The sequence below is a fragment of the Manacus candei genome, unplaced genomic scaffold (assembly GCF_025592945.1).
Source record: "Manacus candei isolate 608988 ecotype Guabito, Panama unplaced genomic scaffold, ASM2559294v1 h1tg000007l, whole genome shotgun sequence".
NCBI classification, from domain to species: Eukaryota; Metazoa; Chordata; class Aves; order Passeriformes; family Pipridae; genus Manacus; species Manacus candei.
The window spans coordinates 8,676,206-8,691,662 of record NW_026138055.1 but is presented as its reverse complement, the minus strand read 5'-3'; the positions used below and the strand labels follow the sequence as shown (position 1 = coordinate 8,691,662).

General features: G+C 45.9%; 1 protein-coding gene across 1 annotated transcript in view; it reads right to left on the bottom strand.

The window, feature by feature from the left end:
* Positions 1–15,457, bottom strand: part of INTS9 (integrator complex subunit 9) — a 62,098-nt gene that overhangs the window by 4,062 nt on the left and 42,579 nt on the right. The window contains exons 13-14 of the mRNA XM_051812025.1: positions 11,727–11,851; positions 10,368–10,535 (exon numbers count right to left, since the gene is read on the bottom strand). Of these exons, the coding sequence (XP_051667985.1) occupies positions 10,368–10,535; positions 11,727–11,851 (293 nt within the window). The remainder of the gene's footprint in view (positions 1–10,367; positions 10,536–11,726; positions 11,852–15,457) is intronic.

The following is a 15,457-nucleotide window of genomic DNA, read 5'->3' as shown; positions in this document are numbered from 1 at the left end:
AGAGGTTTTCAGTGACTAGGGCTGGGCTCAGAAACCAGAAAAAATAAAGAGAATCCTTGTTTAAAAAGGCAACTTCATTAATAATTTTAATTAGTGAAGCTAATGATCTAACTCAGCATCATTTATTATGTTTGTTACGTGGATGGGCAATGAAAAACCAAAGTGAGTTTCCTTCAGTTCCTGACTGCAGAATACCTGGAAGTAAAGGATTTGTCCTTAAAAACCCAATGGCTCTGTCGATTACTTTGAAATTATTTCTTTACAATGCTGCACAAAAACTCTTCCACTGCCTTTTATACAATTCTTCCCTGAAAGACATAAAATTTAGTCTTGGCTACACCTTTGGATCCAGTGGCAACATCCCAGACCTGGCTCTTCAACGCTGCTGAGCTCCCTGGTCTGCTGCAAATTCCAACCATGCAGGTGATCACTCAGTCACTGCAAACCTCTAATCCTTGTGGATACAGAACCAACTGAACTTGACTTCAAAACACCCCACTTCTGGTCTGATCCTTTTGCTATCAGAGCACTGAGAAGGTTTTCCTGTTGGCTTTCGTTGTGGCAAAGCTCAGCTGCTTTTAATGACTTCTGAAAATCTCACCCACCACTATTTAAGGCTGCAGGAACGTTTTGAGAGCACCTCCTTGCAATAACCCAGCTGGTGTGTTGGAAAAAACGCAGGCTGCATTAAAAATCCCTAAATTTTGTATATATTCAGACCTGGTGAACCTTAGAAATCCAAATTTCAGGGATTGCTGTCACTCTGGGACTCTTCACAACGTTTAAAGCAGGCCATTTTAGCACAGCCTTCACAGTTTGTTGTTGAAGGCTGAGAGAATGAAAATATAATGATAATCATTGCTTCAGATTTCTCCTGGGACCTAAAAATAGCAACACTTGCAGCAGTGTGTGTTCTGCACTTGGCTGTGGTCGAAGGCACTTCCCATTCCCACCACATCCCAGGGGGAGATCGATACAAAGTGGGATCTAATGAAGAGCAAAGTGACAAACACCGTGAAGGGAAAGATCTTTAAAAAACAGGGAGCTGCTCAGAATCCAAGTCTGCTGCCACTGAAATATCTGGATATGAACGTCTGTGCAGGTTTTAACCACGCAGTTGCTAAACAGCAACACTTAAATTATTAACATCAGAAAGCCAGTGAGACAGACACTGGTTTTTATTTCCTCCAAGATGCTGCTGCAGCCCACAGCCCTCTCCGTGTGCCAGCCAATCCTTTTATTATAGAAACTCACTGACCCAAACCAAAAGGGTCATTTAATCACATCCAGTAATTCGCCCTCCAAGGCCAGACAGCTCTGCTGTACTCCTTTCTGCACTCCTTTCTGCTGACCTCCTGCACACAGAAATCACAGAACTCTTCCCAAAATGCTGCATTAAAGGAACCCTTTTCACAGGGACAGCAAGTCCTGCCTGCACTCCAAGCTACAGCCACTCCACGTCTCCCCTCACAAGCTGTTTCAAACTTTAATTCCCCCTTTGCAGCCAGGAAACCCTGGCTTATTTCAGGGTTGAATTTGTCCAACTTTGCAGCTGCTGGATCTTGTTCTGCCTTTTGTGTGTGAGATTGAAAAGCCCCCCACCACGCAGCAATAAATGAGTCTTCCTTGCAGTCATTATCATGAGCCTGGTGTCACATGCTGGCACCAGGAAAGGCACAAAAGCAGGGACACTGAGAACTAACAGCACATTAATCAGTCCCCTGCCTATGGATGAGCACTTGGACTGCCTTAAGACAAACCTGTGTGGGCACTATTTCATTTTTTAGCTCGTCCACCCATGCTAAACCAGAGTAAAGGCATTTTGACTGTTGAATCTTTGCTGGAGGGGTTGTGTTTTCCTCACCAAAATGGGATTTGACACACACCATGTGAGCCCAAACACCACTGTTGGCCAAACTACAGTTGCTGAGAAAGAAGAACACGGGTTAGGCCACTCCTAAGTCTCTACTAAGGCCTTCAACAGGGACAGGTTTAAGTTTACAAGTTGTCTTCAGTCACCAGCCAAAAATCCTCCTGTTGGCAACGAGGGGCTGAACAAGGGCTGGGGATGGACCTGAAACTCCTACAGTAAAAAATAAAACTGAGGCTGAAAAATCAGTGAATAAAATCAGGGGAAGACCAGAGTTTTAGCACATGTGAGGGATTTTCCCAGGGACAGACAACCAGTATTTTAATGGCCAAGTTGCAGTGATTTCTTCCTAGATTTTGGGGACACCTCTCCAAACTTCACCTCTGGGGAAGGTGCAGGAAGCCTGACCCAGCAGGGAGAGGCAAAGTTTGAGCTGAGTGGGGTGAGCTGGATCTTCACCCTCCAGGAGCAGAACAAAGAGGGAGCACAGCAAAGTTCCCCAGGAATTAAAACCCCCTCAACTTTCAGGATCTGAAATCACAGATGTGTCCATCAGATTACACCAGGTGTATTCAGAGAGGGACCCAGCTGGGTTTTTACATCAACACTTAATGTGCTTTTTTCCCAGATTTGCAAACTGCACAAATTGTGTGATCTCTGCATTAGAGGTGGGAGCCAGAGCTGCTGCTCTGGGTCAAACCAGAGAAACCAAAGACATGAAACAGAGCTGTGACACCACTGGGCAGGACAGATCCCGTTTGGACTCAACACCCTGCAAATCCTCAGGAAAAATAAGGCAAAAAAATGAAGTTGTGATACATTCCTTGGGCAGGGATCAGTTTTGTTCAGCTTGTGCAGTGCCCAGTCTTGAGGCTATTCCCAGTTTTTATTAATGACCTCAGCAGAGATGGAGGAGAGTGTTCAGAAGGTCCCACTGGAGCTGGTAGAGGCACCTTCAACAGATGAGTTCAAGAAGTGGAGTGAGAAAAACAAGCTGAAATTCAACAGCATGAAATGCAAGGCCAGAGACTGGGCTGATACAGAGAATTTCAGCTGCTGGAAAGGACAGAGGTGAGGGGTCCAGGTTTATTAGTCCATCCCATGAGAACTGGGAGTGACACAGCCGTGGAAAAGCCAAATTAAACCTCAGAAAATATCAGGTAATTCTTGCAGAGATGAGCCATCACTATTATATTGAGCCCAGCAAGATCCCATCTGAACTACTTGGAAATTGTGGGTAATTTCAGCTCAAGTAAGATATTCTGAAGGGTAGATTGGGGCAGGAGAAGCTGCCTGGTAAGAGGGAACTAAATGTCTTGGCAAAAAGAAAGCCCAAAGGGAGAATTTGATTATTCTAAATGAACACCACAGGGAAAATACCAACAAAAGGGGAAATGTATTTATGCTAAAACATGGTGTTAAGACTAAATGTGTGCAGGCCAGCAGTGAGCATGTGTGGGCTGGAAATGAGGAGGTTTCTGGCCATCAGAGACAGTGGGGGTCTGAACAGCATCAAGTGGGAACAGCAGGGGCAAAAATCTCTGTAATTTGGAGCCAGAGCTTTACATTTTTTGAGGCACACTATAAAGACTATTAGTAAGTGCAGCTGGGTTCTGGCCAGGTAATCCCTGAGGGCACTTCCATTTCCAGGTGGGAATGGTGGCTCACAACCTGAGGGCTTGCCAGATTTGAAGAGATTCTTACCCACATCCCAGGCCCTAAACAGGATGGAAGTTGGATGAGACAGAAAAATATCCTCTCCCAATTATTAGAGAAACCCAAGGATTTTAAGATCCTGACTTCAGGAAAGGCCTGACTTCAGATAAAGCCCACCAAGCCCTGGAGATCAGAGTTTATTCATAGAGGGTTTTATAAAAGCTAGTCCTCAACAAAACCTAAAAAGAGAAAAACCTGCTTTACCTCCATCCCTCCACTCCCCTTGCTCCTCACACACACCAGATCCAGTTTCTGGAGGCAGAAAAGCATCTTCCCAGTGTATCTCTGATTGGAAAAGATTGCCCAAATATTCCACCTGTTCAAATGCAGTGCAGCAGCCCTTTCACAAGCAGGGAGGATCTGTAGAGTCAGTTTTGTAAAACAAAAAGGAAAACCACGGTCTTCATCCTGTCAGTTAAATTTGGGTGGTGATGTGAGGAGGGGAAGACAATTTACCTCATCTCCTACCTCCCTGCCTCCTCTTATGCTTTCACTTTTTAAGAACCAGGAGCTCTGTTGTCCAGCCCCTTGTAACCAGACAGAAGAGATTTTAGTGTGGGCAGGAGAATCCAACAGATCCAGCCCTGGCTTTCTTTATACCCCCCCTGCTAAATCCGGGTCTGAGTGCAGGAATTCTGCAAGTATCAGATCCTGCAGAGGGAACAAAAGATGTGTGGTCAAACACATGGAGCCAAGGGGAAAGGGCTGGAGATTTAAATATTCCTGTGGCTTCCTGACCAGCAAGCATATGGAACATGCTGCAGGCAGGATGGAAACTGGGGAATCTTGTTAATGAGACTTAAAGGAACAAAGGCTTTTCCAACAGAGAAGAGCATCCCAGAACTAAGGGCATCTGTCTGATCATCAGTGGGTGATCTGAGTCAGGTCTTGTTGGGGTTTCAGCCTCACATTTTACACAATCCAAGTGGTTTTAGTGGGACAATTCAGTTGTTAAACAAAGCCCAACTTAATGGATCTGCCAGTTGCTGTGGATCTCCCAAAATTCTCTGTGGAGCAGATTTTGAAGTCTCATTAACTTCAGTGGATGAAGAATCGTGCCATAAATAGCCAAGGTTTTGGCTATTACTGCTTGCAAATGCCTAAATCTTAACTTTGGGCTTCCCCAGAGCTGACATCCAGTGGAGAAATAAAAGAGGCAGAAGGGGTAATCTGCAGTTTTGAGCAAGGAAACCAAACCAGTACTGAGCAACCAACCCAGCTGGGAGTCCAAGCAGTAGGCTCAGGACTTACCACTGTGGCTTTTTGCCAAGCCTGTGCCAAAAGACAGTTGAAGGAGATATTTAAGAAGTGTAATGAAGCAGATTTATGGCTGTTTAATGAAGCTCTTCCCCAGTAGCTCGGGAGCAGGGAAGAGTTGTTTGAAGAACTTACAAGAGGATAGTGGAAAACAGAACCAGCAGAAGCAAAAAACAGCCTCAGACTGGAATGAAAAATGACAGGTAGGGGAAGCAAGGACATGAAATATCTTCAAAGTAAAGGCAGGCAGCTTGCAGATGCAAAAGATGAGTCATTTGAAAGATATAAAAATGGCATAAATCAAAATATTCAAAATACAGTAACCAGTTTATGGGTCAGAATATCAAGTCAGGATGTGATGTTGTTGTTGTTGAAGCTGGTTGGGAAGAGAGAGGTGACTGCCTGGCTAGAAAGGAGTGTTATTTTAAAGCCAGCCATCAAAAATGAAAGGAAAAACAAATCCAGACATTAATGTAGGCAGGCAAAGGCAGGCTGGGAGTAGGAAAGCAGATCCCAGTTTCATCTAACTAAACAGGACAATCTGTGAATAAGAGCAACCAGAGAAAAGGTACAGCAAAAAAAAAAAAAAAAAAAAGGCAAAGGAAATGAAGGATAACACATTCCAAGCTCACAAAAAATGGGGAGGAAGGGGCAGAATTCCCCAAATGGCCAGGAGGGAAGAGACATGGGAATGAGGTGGGAGACAATTTTAGGAAGAAAATGAGGGCTGATTGCTCTGAACACCAGTGATGTAAATCAGGAGGACAACAGACTGCTCTGGGGTCTGCCTTTGTCCAGGAAAAGGTTGGTAAAAGCTGGGACAAGAGCAGTTGTGGTGGAATGTTAAAAGGAGAGGTCAGTTGTGGTGGAATGTCAAAAGGAGAGGCTGAACTGCTAGAAAAAAAGGAGAGACCCAGACAATTTTACAGTGGATTCAGTGAGCTTGGGGCTGCAGGGAGGGATGAGCAGCAAACAGGCAGGTTGTGTTTAATTTACTTTGTGTGAGATTGTGGCACAGGGACACCAGGAGGAATAGTCAGGGGGAAAGGAACAGAGAGGTCGGGAGATTGGACAATGTCACAGATTATTGGCAATATTGGTGACTCCCTTATTTTGGGGCCACCAAAATAAGCTGAGGGTCAGAAGAAAGTCAGAAATTAAAACTCCTCAGTCCCTGAAACCCGAAGGAAGTTGGAGAAGTAAGATAAAAGCATAAAAAGAGAAGTCAAGGCAAGGGAATGGGAGGGTGGAGTGCAAGCTCCATAACTCTAACAGAGCCGAGTGCTGCTTCCCTAATTCCCTCTGCAGTTTCCCTCCATGCCAGGCTGTGCCTTGCACATTCACACCCTCCCATACTGGGCTGTGTCCTGAAGAACTTGCAAATAGAGTATTTTAAAAACACAGAGCCCTCAGTGAAGTGCCTGCTGCCACACCAAGTGATCCGCACCATTGTTCAGCTGTAATTAAACTGCAGGCACATTATTTGCTCAAACACTACTGTTTAATTTTATCTGTTTGCTCCAGAAGGTGTTTTCCATTTTCCCATCGTTGTGCCATGAATAGACAATGCCTAACCAATTTCCAGGAAGCAGTCTTTTTTCTTTTTTTTTTTTATTATTATTATTATTTTTTAAAGTGAAAGGCAGATGCTGGGAAGAACAAATTAGTTCAAGTGTAAAGGTTTCCACAATCCCTCTGAGAGCCATTCCAGCCTGATGCCTTGGGACTGTTAAAACCTCTCTCCAAACAAAGGCTGCTGTGAGTGTAAATCTCATTATCATACAACAGCCCTGCTTGACCTGCCTTTGCTCCTCGGTGAAGTGATTGAAATGTAGACAAGCTCCAGCAGTAAAAGTAAATTTACATTAGTCTGACAGGCCAGAATCTGAATCACTGCAACAGTTTTGCAAAGGGAATTTCACACCACCAAACCCTCAGTCTGAACTGACTTGAAGCCACTCTGAGCCAACTCTCTGGTTTCCAGAAACTGGAAGAATCCAGACAGAATTTGGAGCACATCCCTGCTGGGAAGGGGCTGTGGATTCAGGAGAGGGCCCTGATCAGGACTTCACTGCAACAGCCTTTCTTTTATGAGTGTAAATACACACAAATCCTTGCCCTGGAGCAGATCTACCAATGACTTGTTTTTCCAGGGCGGATTTCATAATTCCATGTTGAGCTGACATGGTTTTGACAAATAACAAGCCATTGCAAGGTTCACTGGGAGCTATAAAATACCCTTTTCAGTTGCCACTTGAGCCTTCCCAGAACCCCAGGGCTGGTGGCAGCCTGAATGAAACAAATGCCCTTTCCTTGTAGTGTAGAAATTCCTGTAGGTTTAGGAACCCTAAAGAGTCTTCCTGGATAAAACTACTGAAAAGGGGACATTAAGCAACAAATACTCCCCACCAGGGAGCCTCATGTCCTATCTGCAATCCTGTCTTGCACACCCCACTCAGTAGAAAGGGAGGTTACATTGAGGTTTTGCCATGACCATGAAAAAGAACCAACAAGATCCCTCTTTGAGGGTGATTTGTAAATCCTGGAGCTGGGGAATGGCCTCCCATGAACAGCCCTGAGCCCCAGTCTTGCTCTCAGGAGGGTCTTTTCAGGAGCATCATTACAGACCAAGGAGCTTTTGCAACATGTTGTTCAGTGTAGCTTTGGAACCAGGGAAAATCATGGAATGGTTTGGGTGGGAAGGAACCTTAAAGATCATCTTGTTCCAATCTCCTGCCCTGGGCAGGGACACCTTCCACTATTCCAGGTTGCTCCAAGATCCATCCAACCTGGCCTTGGACACTTCCAGGGATCCAGGGGTAGCCACAGCTTCTCTGGGCAACCTGTGGCAGGGCCTCCCCACCCTCCCAGCCAACAATCCCTTCCCAAGCTCCCATCTCTGGCAGTGGGAAGCCATTCCCTGTGTCCTGTCCTCCATCCCTTGTCCCAGGTCCCTCCCAAGCTCTCCTACAGGCCCCCTTGAAGTACTGAAAGGCCACAATAAGGTCATTCCAGAGCTTTCTCTTCTCTGGGCTGAACACTCAGCCTGGAGAACACCTGGACATGGAAAATTACAGGAGATGTTTCTTCTTCCTGAGCACAGATTGCTTGGAAATTAGGTTGTTAGGGTAAAAAAAAAAAGGCAATTTCTGGGAATATTCCTGCCTGTGCAGGTTTCTGCTCAAACTCTCCAAGACAAAGTGAAAGCAACAGAAACCAGCCCTCATTTCCTTTGTGCATCTTTTCCCAGGTTGGTGACTACCACATTCCCTACAGAGCATCCTCTCTCCCAGCAGTTTTGGGAAGTGCAGGAAGAGCTGGTATCCACCCCCTTCAGAGGTATGACACGAGGGACAGGCTCACAAGGGCTCATTTTCACTCTCACAGCTCAGGGGAAAACCCAAAGCTTCAGTGAAATCTAAATACGAGCTGAGCCACCGGCTGCCGGATTGAGGATTTGTTTTGGTCGTGCTGGCTTAGGTTTCACAGGATCCAATAAAGATGCAAATTTCCCAAACAATTAAATATCCAGGCCATGATGGAGCTGCATCCAAGCATATTTGCTAATTAATCCCCCCCTCCTTGTCTCCAAGCAGTGGGCTGGGCAGGCTCCCAGCAGAAGGGGTGTGAAATGGTGGGGATGGGGGTCGGGGGCTGGCTGAGGGATTTGTCACCAGAGTCCCAGTTCTGTACTTCATATTTAGCTCAACTAAGGGTCCCTCCTCCCTCTGCTCTCTGAGGAAAAGCAGACTCACTATTTGAGTTTCCAGACCTGCTTGCAAAAAGCCACTGTCACCTTTGATCCAAGGACACATTTGTGCTGATTGGATTGTCAAAAAAATATTTTAAGCTCGTGTCTGTTGGAATGTGGGTCAGCCTTTGTGAGATGGGTACATTTGGATTTGATTTATGGGGTTAATGAATCATTAATAGATGTTGTGGGGATAAGTAATCCACATTTTAGATGCCTACAAGCAATCCATTAACCTGCTGGACTTCTGCAGCCTGTAGGAATTAACCATTTGTTGAAATTGTTGAAATACATGAAATAAATTGTTGAAATGAGCCTTTTCACTGCTTCTTTAACATATGGTTGAACACTGCTCCTCACAGGGAAGGGTATTTGCAAGGAAGGAGAAAGACACCTCCTGCCTACCAAGTCCCAGATTCCTGGGATCCTTTCCATGACCCTGGGGCACTAATTCAAACTAATTCACACCCATATTTAAACTGGAGGTGAGTGGTTGCCTCACCTGTGGCTTGCAGAGATCACCCTTTGAATTGTGAGATGTGATATCCTTGCAAAGGACAATTCACCTGAACATATTTTTGCTTGCTCACTATCACAGAATCCCAGAATGGTTTGGGTTGGAAGGGACTTTAAAGATCATCCCATCCCACTGCCTGCCATGGGCAGGGACACCTTCCACTATCCCAGCTTGCTCCAAGCCCTGTCCAACTGGGCCTGGAACACTTCCAGGGATCCAGGGGCAGCCACAGCTTCTCTGGGCAACCTGTGCCAGGGCCTGACCACCCTCCCAGCCAACAATTCCTTCCCAATATCCCAAATAACCCTGCCCTGTGGCAGCGAGAAGCCATTCCTGTCCTGTCCCTCCATCCCTTGTCCCAAGTCCCTCCCCAGCTCTCCTGGGGCACCTTTAGGCACTGGAAGCCTCTTTTCCAGGCTTAAGAGCCCCATCTCTCTCAGCCAGCCAGTTTTCAATTCCCATTAGCTGACACACTGAAATTCTCTCTCAAAAATGCTTTTTTCTTAGCCCTGCATTTGACAGAACGTGCTTTACAAGATCACAGTCACCAGTAAACCCCAGCCACAAGACTCCTTTAGTCAAAGGCTGCAGATATCTTCAGAACAAACATCTGTAGTTCTGAGGCTGCACCTCCAGGGCTGGGGGCAGTTCTGGGCCCCTCAGACAAGAGAGACATGGAGGGGCTGGAGTGTGTCCAGGGAAGGGAATGGAGCTGGGGAAGGGGCTGGAGCAGCAGGAGAGTCTGAGGGAGCTGGGGAGGCTCAGCCTGGAGAAAAGGAGGCTCAGGGGGGACCTTCTGGCTCTCTGCAACTCCCTGACAGGAGGGGGGAGCCGAGGGAAGTTGGGCTCTGCTCCCAGGGAACATGGGGCAGGATGAGAGGGAATGGCCTCAAGCTGCACCAGGCAAAGTTTAGACTGGATACTGGGAACAACTCCTTCATGGAAAGGGTGGTCAGGCACTGGAAGGGGCTGCCCTTGGAAGGGGCAGTGGTGGCACTTGAGGACACGGTTTAGCGCTGACCGTGGTGGTGCTGCAGGTTGACCGACAGACTCGACGCTCTTAAAGGTCTTTTCCAACCTCAACAACCCCGTGATTCCGACGCTCTTAAGGATCTTTTCCAACCTCAACAACCCCGTGATTCCGACGCTCTTAAAGATCTTTTCCAACCTCAACAACCCCGTGATTCCTACAGGGGCTGCCGAAGCAGCAGCTGGGATTTGCAGCCCCCTCTCTGCCCCCCAGAGCAGTCACTCACGTCCGGCATGATCTCGATCTTCTCGTAGCGGCGCTTGTAGGGCAGGGTGAGCACCTCGGCGCGGCGGTAGGACATGGCCGGGGGCTGGCAGTCCACCATCAGGTCCGTGCGGTGCGACTGGGTGGGCGGGGGCTGCGTGTACTGCTCCGGGCACACCACGTGCAGGGGCTGCAAAACAGGAGGAGCTGTGTCCTCAATCACTGTTTTGGCATCAGCAAGTTGCCATAAGGAGAGAAAAAAAATGAGAAGCTCGAGTAGGTTTTTCTTCCAAATCCTTTGTCGTCTACGCCGTAGTGGTGAAGGCCATCCCAAAATTGGCATGGAGATGTGTTAACGTGCAAGGGAGGGCACTTGGTGTGTTCAGCTGGAGAAGAGGAGACTGAGGGGAGACCTCACTGCAGTTACAGCTTCCTCGGGAGGTAAAGAGGAGGGGAGGGCCCTGAGCTCTGTGGGGACCAGTGACAGGACCCCAGGGAATGGACTGGAGTTGTGCCAGGGCAGGTTTAGGTTGGATCTCAGGGAAAGGTTCTTCCCCCAGAGGGTGGCTGGGCACTGAACAGGCTCCCCAGGGCAGTGATCACAGCCCCAAGGCTGCCAGAGCTCAAGGAGCATTTGGATGATACTCTGGGGCACAGGGTGTGACTCTTGGGGTTGGACTTGATGATCCTTGAGGGTCCCTTCCAGCTCAGCACATCCTGTGGTTCTGTGAAAAACATCAGCACAACAAGCAGCTCTTTGAGTTTTCATGACCTGTCAGAGATATGTTGACAGAGCAGAACCAGGCTGGTGGCCCCAAGGATCACTGCAGGATTTAAGGAAGGCAAAGGAGAAGACAGTGATCCTGCAAAGTGTTTTGGAGACAACATAACACACCAGGAAAAACATGGGAGAAGATGCTTATCCAAAAGCAGGCTGTGGCAATTCTATCAGTTGTGCAGTGACAAGGCAGAACAATGAGAGAAAATGATCCAGGAGGTTTGGAAGAATATGTGTGAAGCATCTCTGAGTTCAACAAGCTGAGGGCAAAACACAGGGAAAAACTCAGCCAGAAAAAAAAATCTGGGTATTACTTTAATTATGTCATGAGTCAGAAAGCAAATTTCAGTAGAAACAAGTGAGATGGACAAGGAGAGGCCACTAAAGCCCAAAAGAGTCAAGGGGGGAATGCAGAGACTCCAAGAATCCTCTGGCCTTTTTCCCAGACCTTTCCCAAAGGAGAGCTCAATGCTCTGTGATGTCTCATGGAAAAAAAAAAAGGTGTTGTCCTGATTTTTGTTTAATGTATCAGTTGTTCACAGCTGATTTATTTATTACAAGTGTGTGAAGAAACATAGGAAAAGGCAAGAGAAAAATCCTTACCTGGACTTCTTTGAGCAATTTGGACACCTGAATAAAATTGAGCCTTGTGTCAATGGGACAGTAAACACATTTCATTGCCAAGGGCTGATATGGAGCCAGAGCATCCAGGTAAGAGAAATCAGGTTCTGGAAAGAGAAATGTTGGAAACACTGAATGTTTATTAACAACAAACATGGCCCAATCCCTCTTGGATTCCACATTCAGGAATTAAAGGAGCTGTTGTTCAGCAATGTTAATTCTGTTACACATCTCTCTTCCCTTCCTCCTCCCCTCACCCATTATTTTCAATTAATTTGATGAAAATTACGCCCACAATTAGTCTTCCCTTAATCAAGCAACACAGCAACACTATTCCATTTGAACATGTTATTGCATGATTTTTAAAGCAAATTTAATCATGGCAAAACCACCACCTCTTCTTTTTAATCAGATCCTGTAAAAGAAGGCAAGATCTGTCATTTTGGGTCTCATAAGGTAACCCAAATGGCAGCCTGGTTTTCACTATGATAAAAATGCAGCATAAAGATCATATTGTTGTATATATATATATATATATATCTTCTTCTGAATCTAAGTGCCAGGTTTAGACTGGTGGAAAAGCAAAGGGCCTTTCATTGCTGACTTTTAAAAATCAGATGAGAGGTTTGCCAGGGAAAAGTCATGCACTGAATGGGCTCTTACTCACACAGAGAGAAATAAAACATTGACAATATTACAGAAAAAGACAATTTTTTGGGGGGGATGACAAATGTAGATCTCAGGTGACACAGTGTAGGATACATGTAACCTCTTGATTCTGGGGGTCACCAACTAATGATGTGGAAATGCTTATGCCAGCACCATCTACCTGATAATTGTGGGAGAGAGGACACAAAGGGAATGCTGGAAAAAGGCAAACTGGTATTAGCTTGATAAGGACAGAATGGGAAAAAGGGAAAGGGATGCATGAAAGCCTTATCTGCTGGATTATCCTGAACCAAAGGACACCCTGCAGGGTGAAGTGCAGTTCAAGCCTTGCTGGAGGCTTTTCTCTGGTACCTGCTCAGGCTGTGAAAGGAGGAACTTGAAGGAGACTGAAATTCAGAGACTTCACTCTGGATTTAACCAGATGTTCTTCCATCACCCTGAGCAGAGCACAGGGCTGGATTTCTCCTGGAGACAGCAAGGGAAAAATCTCCTTCAAATTTCAGCACCCAGCAGGACATCCAACATAAAGACAAGTTAATTGCTCTCCCAAAAATCTGCTGCTGGCTGAGCACCAGTGAGTGATGGGGGGATATTTACCCTGGGAGAGCAGAATATGGAGCCAGCCAAGGATACAGGAGTTTGGAGCTGTTAAAGGGATCATTTTCCCAGATTTAAAGCAATTGTCTGGGAACATTAAAGTGAGAAATATTAACGAGGACATCTTACAAGATGCCCCAAAAGCCATGAATCCACAAACATGAAATACAAATTGTGCTGGGCAAAAAGCCACGTTAGTTAAAAGCAGATGTGGTGGTGGCAGTGAAACAAAGCCTAAAAATATCCATGTAAAAATGGCATTTAGTGTCAGTTAAATTTAATAGCAGTGAGCAGAAGTTTAAAAATAGGAATACTGGGAAGGCAGCTAGTTGAAGAATGATCAGTGATCAATTAGGGTTAAAGCAGAAGACATTTTAAAAGTCATGAGGGGAAAACAAAGTTTAAGTCAGGCCGAGCTCCTCCGTTAGAGATGTGACATGAAACAGAAAAAAGTAAGTTTAAAAAGTTATCAGAAGGAAGTTTTTCCATCCCATCTGAGGAAATTTGAGGCAGCACCTGCTCAGATTGAGTATTTCTGAGTCAGAGGCTCAGATAATGCACAGACATGGGTTTTTGATCCTGCAATCCCAAACGGCTTCCAGCCCACAGTGTGTCTCTGAACAACTAATAGGAATGTAAGAGCCTTGGAAAAGTGAGAAATTCTAACAAGGGAATTCTAACACAGGACTTGGGAAATCTTCACGTGTGAAAAACGTAACTTGAGCTGGTCTCAGCTCCTGTGACCCACAGGAACTGCTGTTCTGGAACCACCACAAATCCAAAGTCACCTGTCTGATGGCAAACTGTGCTTGTCAAGGACACACAGTGACTCCTCCTGACAGAATTACAGTTTTTTCCCCCAAGACTCCTGATTCACTGTGACACTGAGTTATAAAACCTTCCCCTGTACGGCACTGATGTGCCATGAGCTGGTTTAAGATGTCCAAGGGAGCTGGTTTTTAAGGCATTGCTGTGACCAGAGCAAGAAGCAGCTTCTTTGTACCGTGTCTCCTTCCAGAATTTCTTTGTGGCTCAGTGGTGTTCAATATTTTTAATCAATAATCTACTCAATACTGCTCCAGCAGGAATGTTTGCAATGACAGGAGCCAGCAGAGCAGCACCACAGCTCACTCACAGCTGGGGTCCTGCTGCTGCTGGTTTAATCCATATTCTTGTAGTTGTTTTTTACATCACAGATTGGAAAGGTGGAGACTACCTGGCTCCTGTGGACTGAACAAGCAGTGTCATCATTAACAATGCTGGATGGCCTGTAGTTTAAAGGTCTTAATTATTAGAAACCAGCTGAAATGTCATCTGCTCTCACAACTGCTTCAGTGGTTCTTTCATAACCACAGATTTTAGCTTAAAACAGAAAAATAATAAAATAATAAATCAACATTAATTTAATATTAATGTAATTTTATTGGGTATCAATGCTTCAGATTTTCACTGGAGTTACCAAGAACAGAAGAATTTAATCTGCTGGGAATTTCTACAGACATAGATCACAGAATATTTTAGGTTGGAAAAAACCTCTAAGGTCACTGGGTCCAGCTGCCAAGCCCACCACTAAACCACGTGGTTTTGTTCCAGCTGAGGCATCTTTTCTTGAGGGAAGCCAAAAGTCTTTAAAACTGAGGTTGCAGAAGTAGTTTAATTTGGGTAAAGTGGAAGAAAGGGACAATTTCTACTTCAAATATTAAATGGAAGAAGTAGGACTAGGAGTAGAGAGTGAGAAGGAAGTAGGAACATCCTGCCCAGTGGATGTGCCTCCAGACAGAGACAAAAGCCAGGGACAGACGAATTTAGGAAACGAACCACCCGGAACTGCTGTGCACTCCAAGGTCACCCTATCAAAGCAGCTCTCAACTGGTGCTTTATTTGAAGTATAAAGTGGGAAAAAAATCTCCAAGACCATGACCTGATGCACCCACGGGTTGTTAGGACTGACATTCCAATGCCTTTAACAACCTGCCAGGCTCTGACAGAAGTGCTCGACCGCCTCGATCCACAGAGGATTAGGATTTAATACAGAAAGGTCAACTGCCTCTTCCCTTCAAGAAGACACAGAATGAGAGTTCCTGCCATTAAAGGCCAGTTTCTGACACCCTGGGCAGCACACTCAGAACATGATTAATGCCACTGATTCCCCAGGGATTCATGAAATGCACACCCCAGCAAAGGCTCTGCACACTCGGAATGGAAGTTCCAGCCAGAGCAGAATTCACTATTTCCAAGACAATGCAGATCTATTTTGCAATTTTACCAATTACAGTAATTAGGGCTTGTCTCCTGAACTACCTCCAGGGTCAGGAGGGATGGCACTGCAGCAGCTGTGGGACCACACATATCAGCACAAACAGAGTCTACATTGAAGTGCCCAGCAGGAGCCCCCTCAAATCCCCCCTCCCCTTGCACAGGGCTAATTATACACTTTTAATCTCCCC